The sequence below is a fragment of the Gopherus flavomarginatus genome, chromosome 1 (assembly GCF_025201925.1).
Source record: "Gopherus flavomarginatus isolate rGopFla2 chromosome 1, rGopFla2.mat.asm, whole genome shotgun sequence".
NCBI lineage: Eukaryota > Metazoa > Chordata > Testudines > Testudinidae > Gopherus > Gopherus flavomarginatus.
Window position 1 is genome coordinate 112449847 of NC_066617.1, and position 15684 is coordinate 112465530.

At 43.6% G+C, this 15684-nt stretch overlaps 1 protein-coding gene across 4 annotated transcripts in view; it reads left to right on the top strand.

The window, feature by feature from the left end:
• The window catches only part of FAM180A (family with sequence similarity 180 member A), an 87086-nt gene extending 74062 nt beyond the window's left edge, over positions 1–13024 (top strand). For all 4 annotated transcript variants that reach the window (XM_050919066.1, XM_050919057.1, XM_050919051.1 and 1 more), the window contains 2 exons: positions 11159–11262; positions 12277–13024. In XM_050919066.1, coding sequence (XP_050775023.1) covers positions 11161–11262; positions 12277–12621 — 447 coding nt within the window. In that variant the 5' untranslated portion in view covers positions 11159–11160 and the 3' untranslated portion in view covers positions 12622–13024. The remainder of the gene's footprint in view (positions 1–11158; positions 11263–12276) is intronic.
• The last annotated feature ends 2660 nt before the right edge of the window (positions 13025–15684 follow it).

Here is a 15684-nt window from a genome sequence, read left to right on the forward strand (position 1 = left end):
GAAATGATTGTCTGCCGTTGCTTTCACGGAGGAAGGATTGAGTGACGACATTTACCCAGACTCACCCGCGACACTGCTTTTGCACCATCATGCATTGGGCTCTCAACCCAGAATTCCAATGGGCGGGAGTGACTGCAGGAACTATGGGATAGCTACGGGATAGCTACCCACAGTGCAACGCTCCAGAAATCTACGCTAGCCTCGGTACATGGATGCACACCACCGAATTATTGTGCTTTGTGTGGCTGCGTGCACTCGACTTTATACAATCTGTTTTACAAAACTGGTTTATGTAAAATCAGAATAATCCTGTACTGTAGACGTACCCTAAGACAGCGAGTGAACGACTTGCTGCCGAATTACTGCCAATCTGGATTGGGCCAACTGAGCTGCCGCCAAAGTGCCGCCACTGCCGATCCAGACATGCCGCCCCAACAACGGATGCACTGCCACCGATTTCTATTGGCCGCCCCAGGCACCTGCTTCCTTCACTGGTGCCTGGAGCTGGCCCTGCTGTGTGGTAACTGTTACATCAGAAGGCATGGAACCATGTGGATTCTAGGGTGTAACTTTTCCAGGCTGGGCATTCCCCTTCAACCCCATTAGGTGTCATGTGTCCTGGAATAACCATAATATTGCATCACAGCCTGAGTTTTACCATACCTGCACTGGAAATCCTTCATCCAGAGCAACTCTGCCAGTGCACCAACTGTGTCAGTGAATCAGAGACTGTTGCACAGCTACTGTCTCCCTTACCCACCAGCAGAGTGAGGAAGTCTGCGTGAATGACCGTATATAACTAAGCGTGTAAGTTAGATCCTTCCTTACAATCTTATATGTCACCTATGAACAGTCCACAACAGCCCTCAAGTGCTGCAGTTGATATGAACCCAATTGTTGTTGGCATAAGGCTTGAATGAACTGCTCTCTGGCCCAGAGGTCTGCCGCTTGCAATTGCTAAGGTAAAAGGGTGTAGGCTTGAAAAACTTTTTCTAAGGACCTGCCCTTTCCAGTGAGCAAAGGGACAGAATGATGCTGCTTTTCAGAGCTGGTAGGAGTCAGTGGCTTTGTTGGTATGGTTTTCTTGATTTCCATTGTTCCCATTCCCTTGTTTGTTTGAACGTTCCTCCTTCTTGTCTTGTCTGTGCTGAGCTTCCTACTAAGTCCCGCATGTAACATCCCCAGGAGCACCAACATCCTTCCTCACTTCCTCCCTCCCCCTCTGCTCCTTGCTGCAAGAAACGAAAATAGATCACATCACTGTACAGTTCCGTATGTATTCATCTGTGCAGAGAGATTTCAAGTTCTTTTTTTTGGATGACCTTATGGCTGCTACTGACCAGAACTACCCAATAAGGATGGAGAGGAAAGATTGTCTTGAAGTTAAGGCATAGGACATGGACATAGAGTGGAAATTGCACCCACAATTTTCTGTTAGAGATTCCTTGTGTGACTAGATCTCTCTGCTAGGGGAGGAATGAATGACACAGGATATTGTTCCATGCTGAGAGGTGTCTGGGACTCTCAGGTGAACAAGAGTGACCTGATATAGTTTCTAGGTGAGTGAACATTTCTCCAGGTGCATTCTAGCTGCCTCACACCAGTGTGCTTTTTCCTGCTCAAAACATTTCACCCGGAACAGATACAGGTGAATACTTTATTTAGCTATATAAACAAAATCTCCAGAAATACCTCTCTATTTAAACTACAGATGGAAAAGGCCTTTAACTCTCCCCAAGGGATAAGCTCTACGGTGTTATCACTAGCACACAGGAAAGGATTTGCCTCTCCAACCTGTTCTATACTGACATTGCTCTACACTGCACATCTTCTGATCATCTTCTTTGCAAAAAGGGCTCTTCTTTGATGCATGATACACAAATTAAAGGTAATCTGAAACAATAGTAATTACTTAGATAACTAAAGAGTTATATAGTTCATTTTAAACAACTTTAAAAATAGAATTTATCTTAAAACAGCATAGAAAGTTGGCTGATTTTCTCATGCATTCCCATGGCAGATGTATTTCCTTAGTTCTAACCTACAAAATCAGACTTTCAATATGGCAGCTTCATTTCTGGATCTTATTTAAAATAATAATAATTAATGATTAATAAAAATAACAAACTTCTAGGCCTGCCTCTAGCCAACAGAGCAGAAAAAAAAATAATTGTGTTTTTAACTCTTGGGAACTGAGTCTAAGGTGGTGGGCATGGATATAAAAAGCTAGATCAACAGATTCTATTTGCTTTTAGCTTTTTTTAATTACTTATTTAGGTTTTTTTTGTTTTTGTTTTTGCAGTTATTGTTTTCCTTCATAGGGGATAGAGACTTCATACCCCCAAAATGGGGGCTTTACTGCATGAAGGCCAGTTTCTACAGGTCTTTGTTTAGCACTTGTCATTGATGGACCTACTTGTGTGAGTTAGTGCAATTCCATGTAAGGGCTGCAGAAACTGGTCTTTAGTAATCTGCTGCGTTTTCTTGTATTTATGGCTCAATCCAAATGATCTTTTCTTTCTTTCTCTTATTTCTATCCCTCCTCCAACAGTTTCTCTCCCCATTTCTCTTGATGATGGGTTAGTATTAAATCATTTTTAACCTGGGATTTTTGATAGAGAAGGCAAAATGTCAAGAACTAAAAAGAAGCTGTGCCTGACCACACTCCATTGCAATGCCGGTCAGGCAAAGTTCAGGTCCTGGCCTGACAGACAATTGCATGTGTTCTGCGTGCACTTTCAAAACACCCTGGGGGAACATACATCCTCCTGGGGTCAATGGAAGTGCTGGCCAAGAAGTAAGGAAGGATGGGAATATTGCAGACAAGTCTGCTTATCTCCTATTAATACAGATCCAGTCACCATGAGCTTGGTGGATTTCATTACTTCCTTCACTGCCTGCTGAACATCCCTCATGGGCCACCACCACTCTACCCAGCAAGAGCAACCCTTCTGCCACCAAGGGTAGGGCAAGCTCAGCCACAGATGTACACTAGGTAGTTGCCCAGGGATGCAAAACATCTAGTGACTCTTGATCGAGCAATTGCAGGGCTGTGAGATGCAGATATTTCACAGTTAACTTGAGGTGGCAATAATCCTGGAGCCAGATATGACTGATCAAGTGTTATTCTATTAATGGAATAACTAAACAAAAGGACTACAATGACTATTCCTCTAACAAAAAAATAATACTTTCAAACATCTAATATTATGGGTCTGACTCAAAAACCCCAAAGGCAGGCATATTCAGAGATGACAGCCAGATGAAAACATTAAGCAGCATGTCTTGGGTTTGAGTCTCACAGCAAAATTTCTGCTCATCTCTAATGTCAATACTATAGTGTACTAGTGGGGTGGGAATTGTGAGATGAACTACTAGACATACCTCAGAGGAGCGGCTAAAGCAAATTCTCTTGTGAACTTTTCTGGTGTCTGCCCAATGGCCCTTCTGAAGAAGCTAGAGAATATCTTCAGTGAACGGCCCTGCAATCGTCTCAAGCATATAGGTTCTATTATCCCAGGCTCTTTGTAAGCTGTTACTGGGTGCATGATGGCTAATGCATTTGCCTGCATAGTCACTGCACTGCCAGTATCCAATTCATTTGCTTTGTCAAGTGCTTGGGATTACCTGAAATTAAAAAGATGCTGATTTACAATGAAACTCTGTTCTAGGAAATAAAATAACCTATCTCAGCTCAGTCCTCAGGATTGCCTGAGCTGCAGTCAGCACGGAACACAAGGGGAGGAGGGCAAAGGTGTTTCTAAGCTACTTTTGTGCCCCTTTCCCCCAGAGCCTAGGACTGACAGTACTCATTGCAAGTTACAGCAGAATATACACCCAGGAGCAACAGCTCCCAAGGAGCCATTCTGGCTGTCGGTGACCCACAGCTGCAGCAGCAGTGCTAAAGCTGTGACCTGGCACACCCCCTGCACTGGGGTTGGTGGAGGGTTGGCGTAGAGAGAGCTACACTCTGTCCACCTGGAGATTCCATGATCCCAGGGAAATTCCCAAATACCCAGCTAAATCGGCTTTCCACATGTCTTGCACTACCAGAGCAGTAAGCAGATAGAACAAGGCCCAGGATATGGCCCTCTATTTATGGTCCTGTACACTGTGTGACAGCCAGAAACAGCAAAAAGCCACAACTTCAAGCAAACAATAAAACATGGAAGATCCCATCAGGCACCTGTGACCAGGCATGCCCTTTCCCACTACCAGGGCTGGCCCTAGATTTTGAAGGACTGAAAACTAATTCCTGGGGGAATCCATCCAGCTTCCACCCAAAACCTGACCAGCTCTACCCACCTCTGTGTACTCTCTTTTGTCCACTGCTGGCCACATCTGTTTGTGAAGCTCTGGCAATCCATGCTACAGGTGCAAGGAGGCTAAGAGGTAGAGCCAAAGTACAACTTTCCTAGTGGGGACTAAGGAGGGAAACTAGGGTAGTCCATTGTTGCCATTGGGACCACATGGGGACATGGATGGACAATCAGAGATAATACTCTAGCTCAGGTGTGTGCATAGAATATGGGGTGTCGTAAGGCTAAGCAGACATATATTTTGCATAAGCCACCCCTCTTCATCACCAGGAGTCTGGAGTGACTTTAGAAGTAGTCCTGATTTATCTTCAGCTGTTAGCACTAAGGAAACCTCCTTGAGAAACATGTAGAGAGTTACAGCTTTAGGACAATGGCAGTCGGAAAGCTGCTTTATCTAACCAAACTCTAATGCTAAAGTGCTAAATTTTATCTCCTTGGAGCATTCCAACAAGGATTTAGGCAGAACTGTTACTGCTTCACTGAGTTAGAGGGGGAGAACAGAGAGGCATGGAAAGTTGTCACAACTTTGGGCCAGTTCTATTCAAGTTAATTTATGATGTTGCAGACATCCTCCTCGTGTAACAACAAAAAACACTGTGCTCTAATGGAGAATTACCTCCAAGGAGAGCATATGGTGTTTCTCTTTCTGGCCTCCTTTGGGTTTATGACTGGGAAAACAGTTCTGTTTCTGTTGGGTACTCCCTACTGTGGCGATTGCCAAAGTGCTCACTGGCTCACTATAGCCCCCCTGAGAGACTGAGCTTGTGGTAACCTCCCATGGCCATAAATTCCCACCCTAGAGACTTTTCTACTCCAGCAGAGGCTATCACAAATAAGGGCTGATTTTGGCATTTCATGTTTTTTTCTTATTATTTAATTTTTAGTGAAGTGAACAAATGATACTCTTCAGAGTGTAAAAGATCTTCCTGCTTTTCAGTGTGTGGCTTGGGGAAGGACACAACAGCACTGTCAGAAGAGACTTTATAAAATGCATTGGTTTCAAGCACATTATCATGCCGAGATTAAAAATAACGTAACATTTCTCTATATTCTTTGGTATGAGAGGAAACTTCAGAAACCAGTCTGCTCTTGGATAATGTCTGTCTATTACAGCTATCTATAAAATATTTCCTTCTTGTTTCACCATATCGGAGAGATAGGGTCTGATCCAGAACCCACTGAGGTCAAAAGAATGACTCCCATTGAGTCAATGTCCATGGGGTTTTATAATCCAAAGCCTATTGAAGTGAATGGAAAAAACTACCACTGAGTCATGATCCCATTTGGATTAGATTCTTATTTTGCAGCCCTGAAGACTGGAAACAGTATTATGTTCTCCCTGCAATAAACATACATTGGCATAGTGCTCACCAGTGTCTGTCATAGAGTTCTGTATGATTTCCTGTCTGAAGGAAAGGGAAATAAATGTATAAGATTCACAATGGTAGTAAAAGAATGATTTTTGTATTTGTGTGATTTGCTCAATATTTATTTTGTGTTCAAGTCACTACTGGGATAAAAACAAGGCAAGCAGCAGTCTGGACTTGAAAGAGGGACAAAATATCTGTCAGTTCGGGCCAGTTCTTAAGTGAACGTAAATGGAATTTTGGAAAAGGGAGAAAAATACTTGTCACAATACTAATGAAATACAGGACGTTCCAGCATGCCTACTTTAGAAATAAGAAAACAGTCTTTAAGAAAACATTTTGAATATAAAAGTCTATGACTAAAAGAGAAACTATTGCAAGCTTAACTCTTGGTGGTATATGTAAATATCTAAGCAACGGTGACCCACCATGAGTTACAAGTTGGCAATGCAGTTACCAAGTAGGCTAATGCAGAAGCAGCCTTCATCAAAGTTTGTGGGATAATTCTCAGAGGGAAGTAGTGGCAATTCCATCTCTTGTGTCCTTTTAGAAGCAGATGAGATAAAGCACTACGAAATGTTCTGTATGAAACAGTCTTGTGTGGGGTGGACTGGATGACCAAATAAAGCACTTCCATCTCTAATATCTAAAACCATGCACGCACACACCCACACCAATACCCTGAGAGCCTGCTTTTGGTGAGAAGGGGAATTTTGGCCAAGACTCATTGTTGAAAAGTGATCAGGGAATCTTTTATGTTGGTCTGTCATACCCCCTGCCCCTTTGTCTGTCTTGTGGATTTAAATTGTAGGTTTTTCAGGATAGGGACTATCTCTTACTATGTTTTGCATAGGGCCTAGCACAATGGGGCCTAGATCTTGGTGATAGTCTCTAGGCACTATAATAGAAAATGGGGGTGGGGGAGAGAGTCAATAAGAATGTCTACATTGACTAGATGATTCTTGGATCAGGTATTATATGACAGCATTGATCAGAAATCCCCTTCCTTCAGACCATCCCAATTTTTGCGGATGATATGAATCAGCTGCATCATCATCATAAAATGATACATATTACTATGACATAAATACCTAGTAATACTACAGGAAACTCCTTTGGGGCAAAAACTGGAAAAGAGATGGTAAGTCATACAAATGGTCCTGTGCTATTCTTTGATATTGCACAGGTAACTCATGTCAAAGCTGTAAGTGTAGGAGGAAGTCAAGTCAGCAGAAAAGTTTCTAAATGAGTTTATAATAATTAAATTCAGACTTTCTTGTAACTGGCTGGCTACAGATCTTTCCCCATCTTGATTTTTGTGCTAAATTTACAAGCTCATAAACACTGAGTAAATGAAATCAGAAATCACTTTCTGTAAATGCATACACAAACCCTGAAGGAAATGTAAATCACTGGGTTTAAGAGAATTTAAAGTGTAAGTGTGTGTGTGTGTGTGTGTTAGAAGATGAGTATGGTTAGGGATTGAATTAAAATGCTGAGCAAGAAAAAATAAAAATGCAAAAAAGGAACACAAAGTTTATGAAGATAGAAAAAAGTTTATAAGAACTGTAGCAAAGGTTTAATATCTGTATTTGGGGCCAGGTGAACAGTTCAGAGAGTTAATGCAAACCTGGCCCATATAGAGGGGTTTGTACTCTCTAAATACATTTGCAAACAAGAGGCTTGTATGTATCATGTTCAGGCCTTGGCCCCATCAAATCTCACAGCTGACTAAGCAATGTCATCCTGGTCAGTTATTGGATAGGAAAACATCAGGAAGTGCAGCTAGTAATTCAGTAAGAGGCACTTTTCTAAGGATGTGTCTACACTTCAAACTGGGGGTGAAAATTCCACCTTGAGGAGATATACCCATGCTAGCTGTGATCAAGCTAGCATGCTTAAAGATAGAATGTAGCCACCGGGACACAAGAGGTGGGAGGGGCTAGCCACCCTACATACATACACACCCTCAGGGCAGCTAGTCCCTCCTGCTGCTCCCACCCCTGCAGCTACTCTCTATTTTCAGTGTGCTCACTAAATCAGAGCTAGCGTGGGGATGTCTCCCCAAGCTGAGAATTACACCCCCAGTTCAAAGTGTAGACATACCTTAGGCCTGGCTACACTTGTGAGTTACAGTGCAATAAAGCAGCCCCGGGCACCCTAGCTCACTCCTTGTCCACACTGGAAAGGCACGCAGAGCACTCTGATTCCACAGCTACGGCCCTGCTGTACTCCACCTTGGCGAGTGGAATAACGTTTGCTGCACCCCCTGCTGGAGTACCACGGCGCCAGTGTGAACGAGCTGTTGCGTTACTGTGCTGCAATCAACCTCCGGAAACGTCCCATAATCCCGTTAAGTCAAGTAGCCACTCTTGTCACTGTTGTGAAATCGGCTGCAGGAATGTGGAAATGCCTTTTCAAAGCTCCCTTTTGGAGAACCCGGCTGCTTATCAGATCCAAGAAAAAGCAAACATTTACTGTTTGCTTTGAGTGAGAGAGAGGCGGGGGGGGTGGGGGTCTGAACTTATAAGACAGCATGCTGACACACTCTCAGCACCCCAAAAACCCACTCACTCGCCCCCCCCCCCCACATACACACAACACTCCCTGTCACACTGCACCTCACACCATCCCATTTGAAAAGCACGCTGCAGTCACTGTCATGCTGGGATAGCTGCCCATAATGTACTGCTCCCAATGCCACTTCAATTGCCACAAATGTGGTCATTCCAGTGTGCTTGCATCTGTCAGTGTGGACAGACAGCAGCGCTTTTCCCTACTGCACTCGACGAAAGCAGGTTTAACTCACAGTGCTCTACATCTGCAAGTGTAGCCATGCCCTTAGGTCAGAACTGTGCCAATTTCCTAACATCGAGAGGGCCTTGCTCATGGAAGTAATGTCTTCTGGTTGAGTTGTAAAGTAAAGGTATTGATCATTCTTAGCTAGATTTCAATGTAATAATCCACCCACCTAAATTCTCCCTATGTACTTTCAGCTGGCACTATCATCCTTCACATCCTTTATCAAAAGCTGTTGTACAGTGTCACTGTTAAATAGCAGTTGCATTTCCATGGGGGATAAGTGATGTCTATATGTACACAATTTGCATAGTGCCTAGGAGATAGTTATAGATATAAGGCACTATTACATAAACATGGAAGTGATTCTACAGAAATCGATCTGTCCAGAATTTCAATCTATTTTCTATCCCCCTCTAACTTTGAATTGTAAGTAGTGATTAGTCTGAAAATATACATGGTTATAATAGACTCGGAGAAGATTTTGTTTTCCCCTGGAAACTTGGAAACTAAAAGATAAAACATCCATTCACTCATTCAGATAAAAATAGCCGTCTTTTTAAGTATTACAGCAATATCTTAGGATACTTTGGTCACCTGTTCCACAACATAGGGAAAACTTAAGAATACAAAATTTCACACCTGTATAGATGTTTCTATGCATGGGGCAGTTTCCATGGAAAGGATGCTTAAAAAGTTATGAATGAATCTACATTATTTTGACTGGATCTCTGCCAGCTGCTTGGCCATTAACATTTTAATGGCCCAGTGATTAAAGTTTGAATTACTAAACAGACATATCCATAGATAAGTTCATATTAGATATATCTAGGCTTGGAATAATTCAATTTTTATTTTTTTTAGAATGTTGAAAGATAATCTCGATGTTTATGTTTAAACATTTATTTTAAAAGTAATATATTGATTTAAGTGTACACAATTGTGGGAAATTATAGATTTTAAGCATTTTTAATTTTTTTTCTTGATTTTAAATCTTTACATTTGCAGGACTTTACCATCAGGGAGCGGAGGGGTTAGACAACAGGGGGAATCAGAAAATAATACATGACAAAAATGGAGATTCAAAAAGTTAAAGATTTGTAACTGTTAAAACACAAATTGTTAAGATCATCTGTCAAAATATACAATGGAAATATCCTGAAATCAAACTGGAATATTTTCAATCAAACTGGAATAATCAAACTGTTGCAAAAAAAGCAAACGTGATTCTGGATGCATTAACAGGTGTGTTGTAAACAAGACACGAGAAGTCATTCTTCTGCTTTACACTGCGCTGGTTAGGCCTCAACTGGAGTATTGTGTCCAGTTCTGGGCACCGCATTTCAAGAAAGATGTGGAGAAATTGGAGAGGGTCCAGAGAAGAGCAACAAGAATGATTAAAGGTCTTGAGAACATGACCTATGAAGGAAGGCTGAAGGAATTGGGTTTGTTTAGTTTGGAAAAGAGAAGACTGAGAGGGGACATGATAGCAGTTTTCAGGTATCTAAAAGGGTGTCATCAGGAGGAGGGAGAAAACTTGTTCACCTCAGCCTCCAATGATAGAACAAGAAGCAATGGACTTAAACTGCAGCAAGGGAGATTTAGGTTGGACACTAGGAAAAAGTTCCTAACTGTCAGGGTAGTTAAACACTGGAATAGATTGCCTAGGGAAGTTGTGGAATCTCCATCTCTGGAGATATTTAAGAGTAGGTTAGATAAATATCTATTAGGGATGGTCTAGACAGTATTTGGTCCTGCCATGAGGGCAGGGGACTGGACTCGATGACCTCTCGAGGTCCCTTCCAGTCCTAGAGTCTATGAGTCTATAAGCTCTCAAAGCAGTATTTTTCTAACTTTGTCTGTCTGTTCATTTTGATTGCCGTTGATGGAAATATGTTTTATTAGTTGTGTGTGTACAGTGAAATCAACACTTACCAATATGGGGGGAGGGATGGCTCCGTGGTTTGAGCATTGGCCTGCTAAACCCAGGGTTTGCGAGTTCAATCCTTGAGGGGCCATTTGGGGATTTAGTTAGGGATTGGTCCTGCTTTGAGCAAGGGGTTGGACTAGATGACCTCCTGAGGTCCCTTCCAACTCTGATATTCTACAAAAAGCTATCCAGTCCTTTCAAGCCTGGCTATATCATAGACATGGCACTCTGACCACCCCAGCAGACTCAACTGTAGCCTGCAAGGAGGCTGTGTAACCTCCCCTTACAGTTATCATAGGGGGAGTCTGAGCAATAAAACAAGGGTTGAGTGATTTCCTGACTATATGTAACTAACAAGGTGACATGTCCTTTCCCTGTGACGGTATTAGATTCCCAAACTGAGGCTCCTTTCTGGTCCTGAATCAGAGAGAAAACCTCTAGGTCATATTATTTTTATTTGTATTGTGGTAGTGCTTAGGAGCGCCACTCTTGGACTCTGGACCCCATTGTGGTAGGCACTGTACAGACACAGAACAACAAGCTGACCCTTACTCCAATGAGCTTATACTCCAATAAGAGCTTACAACCCAAGGAGTCAATTTCCTTGCCCAGTGCAAGGTTGTTCCCACAGTATATTTTCTGCATCAGACTGTACATTGGTTAAAGTTGAAACTGAAATGTCCTTGGCTCCCTTAGTGTATTCTACTCGCTTAAGTCTCTCTTCCTGTTGATTATTTTTCCAGCCATGCTTTTCCCAGATGCTCAGCGGTTTAAGAGATGGTCGTCATCTGCCCCTGTGAGCCCGGTGCTGCAGAACTCGCTGGATGATGTGAACATGCTTTTTGAGGTTCAGTATGTGGGGGCAATGGGCACCCTTCTGTCTCTATACGGAATAGTGTCAGTGTTTCCCATTCATCACAGCCTTCCCATTTCACCCTATCTCTGAGCTCTGCCCCAGCCTCAAACCTGAATTACTGACCACTGTGCGGTCCCTTATGGTTAGTAGCCCACTGTTGGTACCAAACAGAGAGGGATTGGAGACGTATATACTTTTTAAAGTATAAAATATCTCTATTTCAGATTCTACATACATGTACATTCAATAAATTAAAATATACCTAAATTTGAGAAACTCTCAATTCAAAGTGAACTCCTGATTTAAACAAACAAACAAAACTTCCCAAGAAATGACGTCCCTTCAGCCCATGGGTAAACCTGACATTGGCACCTGGAGTTCAATAGATGTGACTTCTGTCGGACCAACAGGGAGGGCAAGATCCAGAGCCAATGCCCCTCCCAACATACCCCATCTTCTGCCCCCTAACCGATAACCATATAGTGCCATTTTGATTCCTTGATCCAAAGCATCAGTGCCAAACAAATCAGTGCTTAGCAGCACAGCACCATGCCTGGCAGTGCCAAGGAATCAAAATGAAAAACAAACCTCCTGGGACAGCATGACTATTTCACCTGTACAGAGCAGGCTCAAATCCTCTGTTCAGGCCACATTTGAAAATGATTTTGGTGCTTTGACACTAGTATAGATTGCAAAGCCACTGCATGATCTGCCACAGTTCAGCATGGCTAGAAAAGACCCTGAACTATAAAAGGAAGGGTATCATAGGCCAGTATTAATATGTGTTGGTAACACAGTGTAGTGGCCTCAGAACTGGAAGGGCAGGAATTAAGGTGCAGTGGTGGAATATTAGAGGCCAACTTGTACAGTGTCTTTTTACTCTACCCTGGCTTAGTTCTTTGCTTGCATTTTACCAAGAAAAAGAAATAAGAACAAACTCTAAATTTACTCTATATATAGACTCTCAGAGGATAAATTGCTTTCTGTGTTCTGATTTTGTACCAGTTTCTTTTAGCTGAGATTGAAATTGACAAAAATCTGAGGCTCTCCATAAAAGACGAGGAGCTGGCTTCGCTGAGGAAAGCCAAAGAATTTGACACTGTCTGCAATGACATTATCCCCAAGAGCATCACAGAGATTCGTCGGCTGAGTGCCAGGCTGTCTGACTACCCGAGGGTCCTAAAGAAAGAAGATTTTGAAAGGACAGTTTTGACCATGGTCTACACAGCCTACAGGGCAGCTCGATCTCGGAAGCACCAGAAAGACTCTTGGGCCGAATCCTTCATCAGTCTGTACAAGGCCCTGAAGCATGACTTGATGTTCTCATGCAGCAAAAAGCCATTGCACTGAAGAAAATTATACACCAAGAATGCAACAAGCTCTGATGAGAAGGGGACACATAGCACGTCCACCACTTTATTCTGTAAACAATTTAGGTCTATGCATAGTTAAAGATTCTTTATTCTCTAGCTCCCCCTAGTGGGATCCTGTTATAGAAACATGTTAAACAGGAAAAACATCTTGTGGCTTCAGTCCCTGGCGTCCATTCTCATGTGGGCAAAGAAGAATGTTTTATTACTGAGGTAGAAGGGAATATTTATATTATATATACATATTTAAAGTTATTCCCAAAGGATGAAGGAAGGGCACGTTCATCTGGCAAGTTTGAGGGGAAGTTTTAGAAACCCCTTTCCTGTTTTGGAAAGTCGTAGATATTTTGAAATTGCATTAAACAAGTCCATCCCTGGTGTAATATCAACAAAGTTAATGGCTTTATGTCTGTGATGATTTGGGCTTGATCTATCTTGGGGGTGAAGGGGAGTATGCTATTCCGGTAATTAGTTTGCAAAGCAAGCTCAGAAGGAGAATGCGCTGGGGAATGCTACCTTCCTGGCTAGAAATGGGATGTAAAAAGAGAGAGAGAGAGAGAGAAAGGCTAGAGCTTGGAGGCTCTGGCAAGAGTAAAATCATCAAATTCTTGTAAATCTAACTGGCTGACTTGCTTCCCAGGTATTGGCAAACTATTTTAATCTCTTGTTCACATACATTGGGTTGAGCCAGTTTTTATTCACAAGAATGTTTGTTTGTGGAAGGACACATAGTTATCTGTGTGTGCATTCTCCCCAGAAGAGCTCTCACAGCCAGTCTATAAAGGTCCTTCTGTTATTTGCACATGTCTCTGAGCCTGCAACTATCTGTCCATGTGGAATCAACTGCAGGATCACAGCCTAAATTAATTTAACAATTACACATTTTTCAGCTTGTCCCTATAACTCAAAGTCACTGAATTAGTCTCCTGGTTCAGAACATCTCTGAACTTTGTGAAGGGTGTAAAAAATCAAGACTTTTATGGATAATTCATGGATAGAGGAAAGGTATTCATCAGAGAAATTATTTGCAATGAACAGTTCAACCTGTTCTAGTGACAATCAGGGCCGGTGCAAGGAAGTTTCACGCCCTAGGCGAAACTTCCAACTTGCACCCCCCCCACAGCTAGCCCCCCCCCCAGCAGCTAACTCAGCCCCCCACCCGGGGAGCCCCTCCCACAGCAGCTGCCCCCCCCACCCCAACAGCTAACCCCTCTCCCCCCCATCCCTCCACTGCAACTAACCCTGCCTGGGGAGACTTCCCCCCTTCCCCCGGCAGCTAACCCTGCCTGGGGAGACCTCCTGTAGAAACTAAGCCTGCCTGAGTAGCCCGCCCCAGCTCACCTCAACTCCGCCTCCTCCACTGAACACGTCAGCACTGCTCTAATCCTCCTCCCCGCCCAGGCTTGCAGCGCTGATTGGAGGAGACTTAGGGCTTGGCTACACTCGAAACTCCAAAGCGCTGCCGCGGGAACGCTCCCGCGGCAGCGCTTTGAAGTGTGAATGTGGTCGCGGTGCCAGCACTGGGAGAGAGCTCTCCCAGCGCTGCAGGTACTCCACCTCCCCATGGGGATTAGCTTGCAGCGCTGGGAGCCGCGCTCCCAGTGCTGGGGCACTGTTTACACTGGCGCTTTACAGCACTGTAACTTGCTGCATTCAGGGGGGTGTTTTTTCACACCCCTGAGTGAGAAAGTTGCAGCGCTGTAAAGCGCCAGTGTAGCCAAGGCCTTAGAGTCGGGCTGTGTGCTCAGCGGAGGAGGCAGAGCGGAGGTGAGCTAGGGCAGGGAGTGGTTCCTCTGTGCGCCCCCATCCCCCGTTATTGCGGGCAACCCTCTCCATGCACCCCCCCACCCAGGTCACCTTCACCTCCTCGCCTGGGGGGGCTTTTAGGCGCCCCCAACCACTAGGCGCCCTAGGCGGGCCTAGTTTGCCTAAAGGTTGTCCCGGCCCTGGTGACAATGTCCTAAGATTTAAAACAGGTTATACTAATGCTGTTTATCTACCTACGTCCGATATTTCAAGCATATCTCACAGTAGTATCTGAGCACTTCTGAAAAGCTGTTACCCACTTAATATTTGCACCTATGCTCTCTCTCATTGACTCTCACACACTACACTCAGTCTTTCTCTCTTTAATCATCCACTTTACTTCACTGTCTAAAGTTTATAAATAGAGACGGGCCCAAACCAAAACCAGCCAGGCAAATAGTTTGGTTTTGAAGGGCCAGACTCTGAGCCCCATGTTGCTCCTCTTGCATCACTCAGGCTGTGCAGAAATTGCCTGCAAGTCCCTTATTGTAGGGATATTCCACTAGGTGGGTGATTTCCCTGTAAATGTGGAGCCGGCAGAGCCACCTCCTACACTTCCCTCTCTGCAGCTTGCACTGCAGACAGGGTGTTAGGGACAGTCAAGGGCAAGCAGGGGGAGTTATCAGAGCACAGTGTCTCTGGCAGTCCTCAGCTGGTGCATGACCATTGCCTGCTCATGCTCTTTAGAGTTTTGCAAAGTTATACACAACTGAAAATAGGGTTTTATAATGGCAAGTCTGAGGTGTCTTTAACAACAGGTGTAGCTAATTGTGTTCATGTGTGGAAGAGTATTCATACCCAAAACACCACGTTGTGCATCCTTTAAAACTGGCCTACACTTAACACATCTAACAGAAACGTTCCAAATGAAAAGCAATACATACTGTCCACTCCTGTGCCTGGAACAAGGCAACTCATTGCTAGCCAAACTACCATATGATACAACCTTTATTAATTAACGCTTCCCCGAAAAGGACATCAGTCTTCCAGAATGCCCTTTCCCAAACTCCCACCACCACAAGCAGACCAGCAGATGTCCCACGTATAATGTCTCTTCTGCGCCGTTTTGAGAAACCACCCTCCCATATTTCACAATCTTGCGGATTACTCTCTTTTTCCAGAGCGGTGTGGAATGCGAGTAGAGGGGAGCACCCATATGTGTCTTATTTCTTAAAAGCAAACACAAACCGTCTGTTTTTTCCTTTTTAAAAGTACCCTGTCGTATAATTAATTTGCT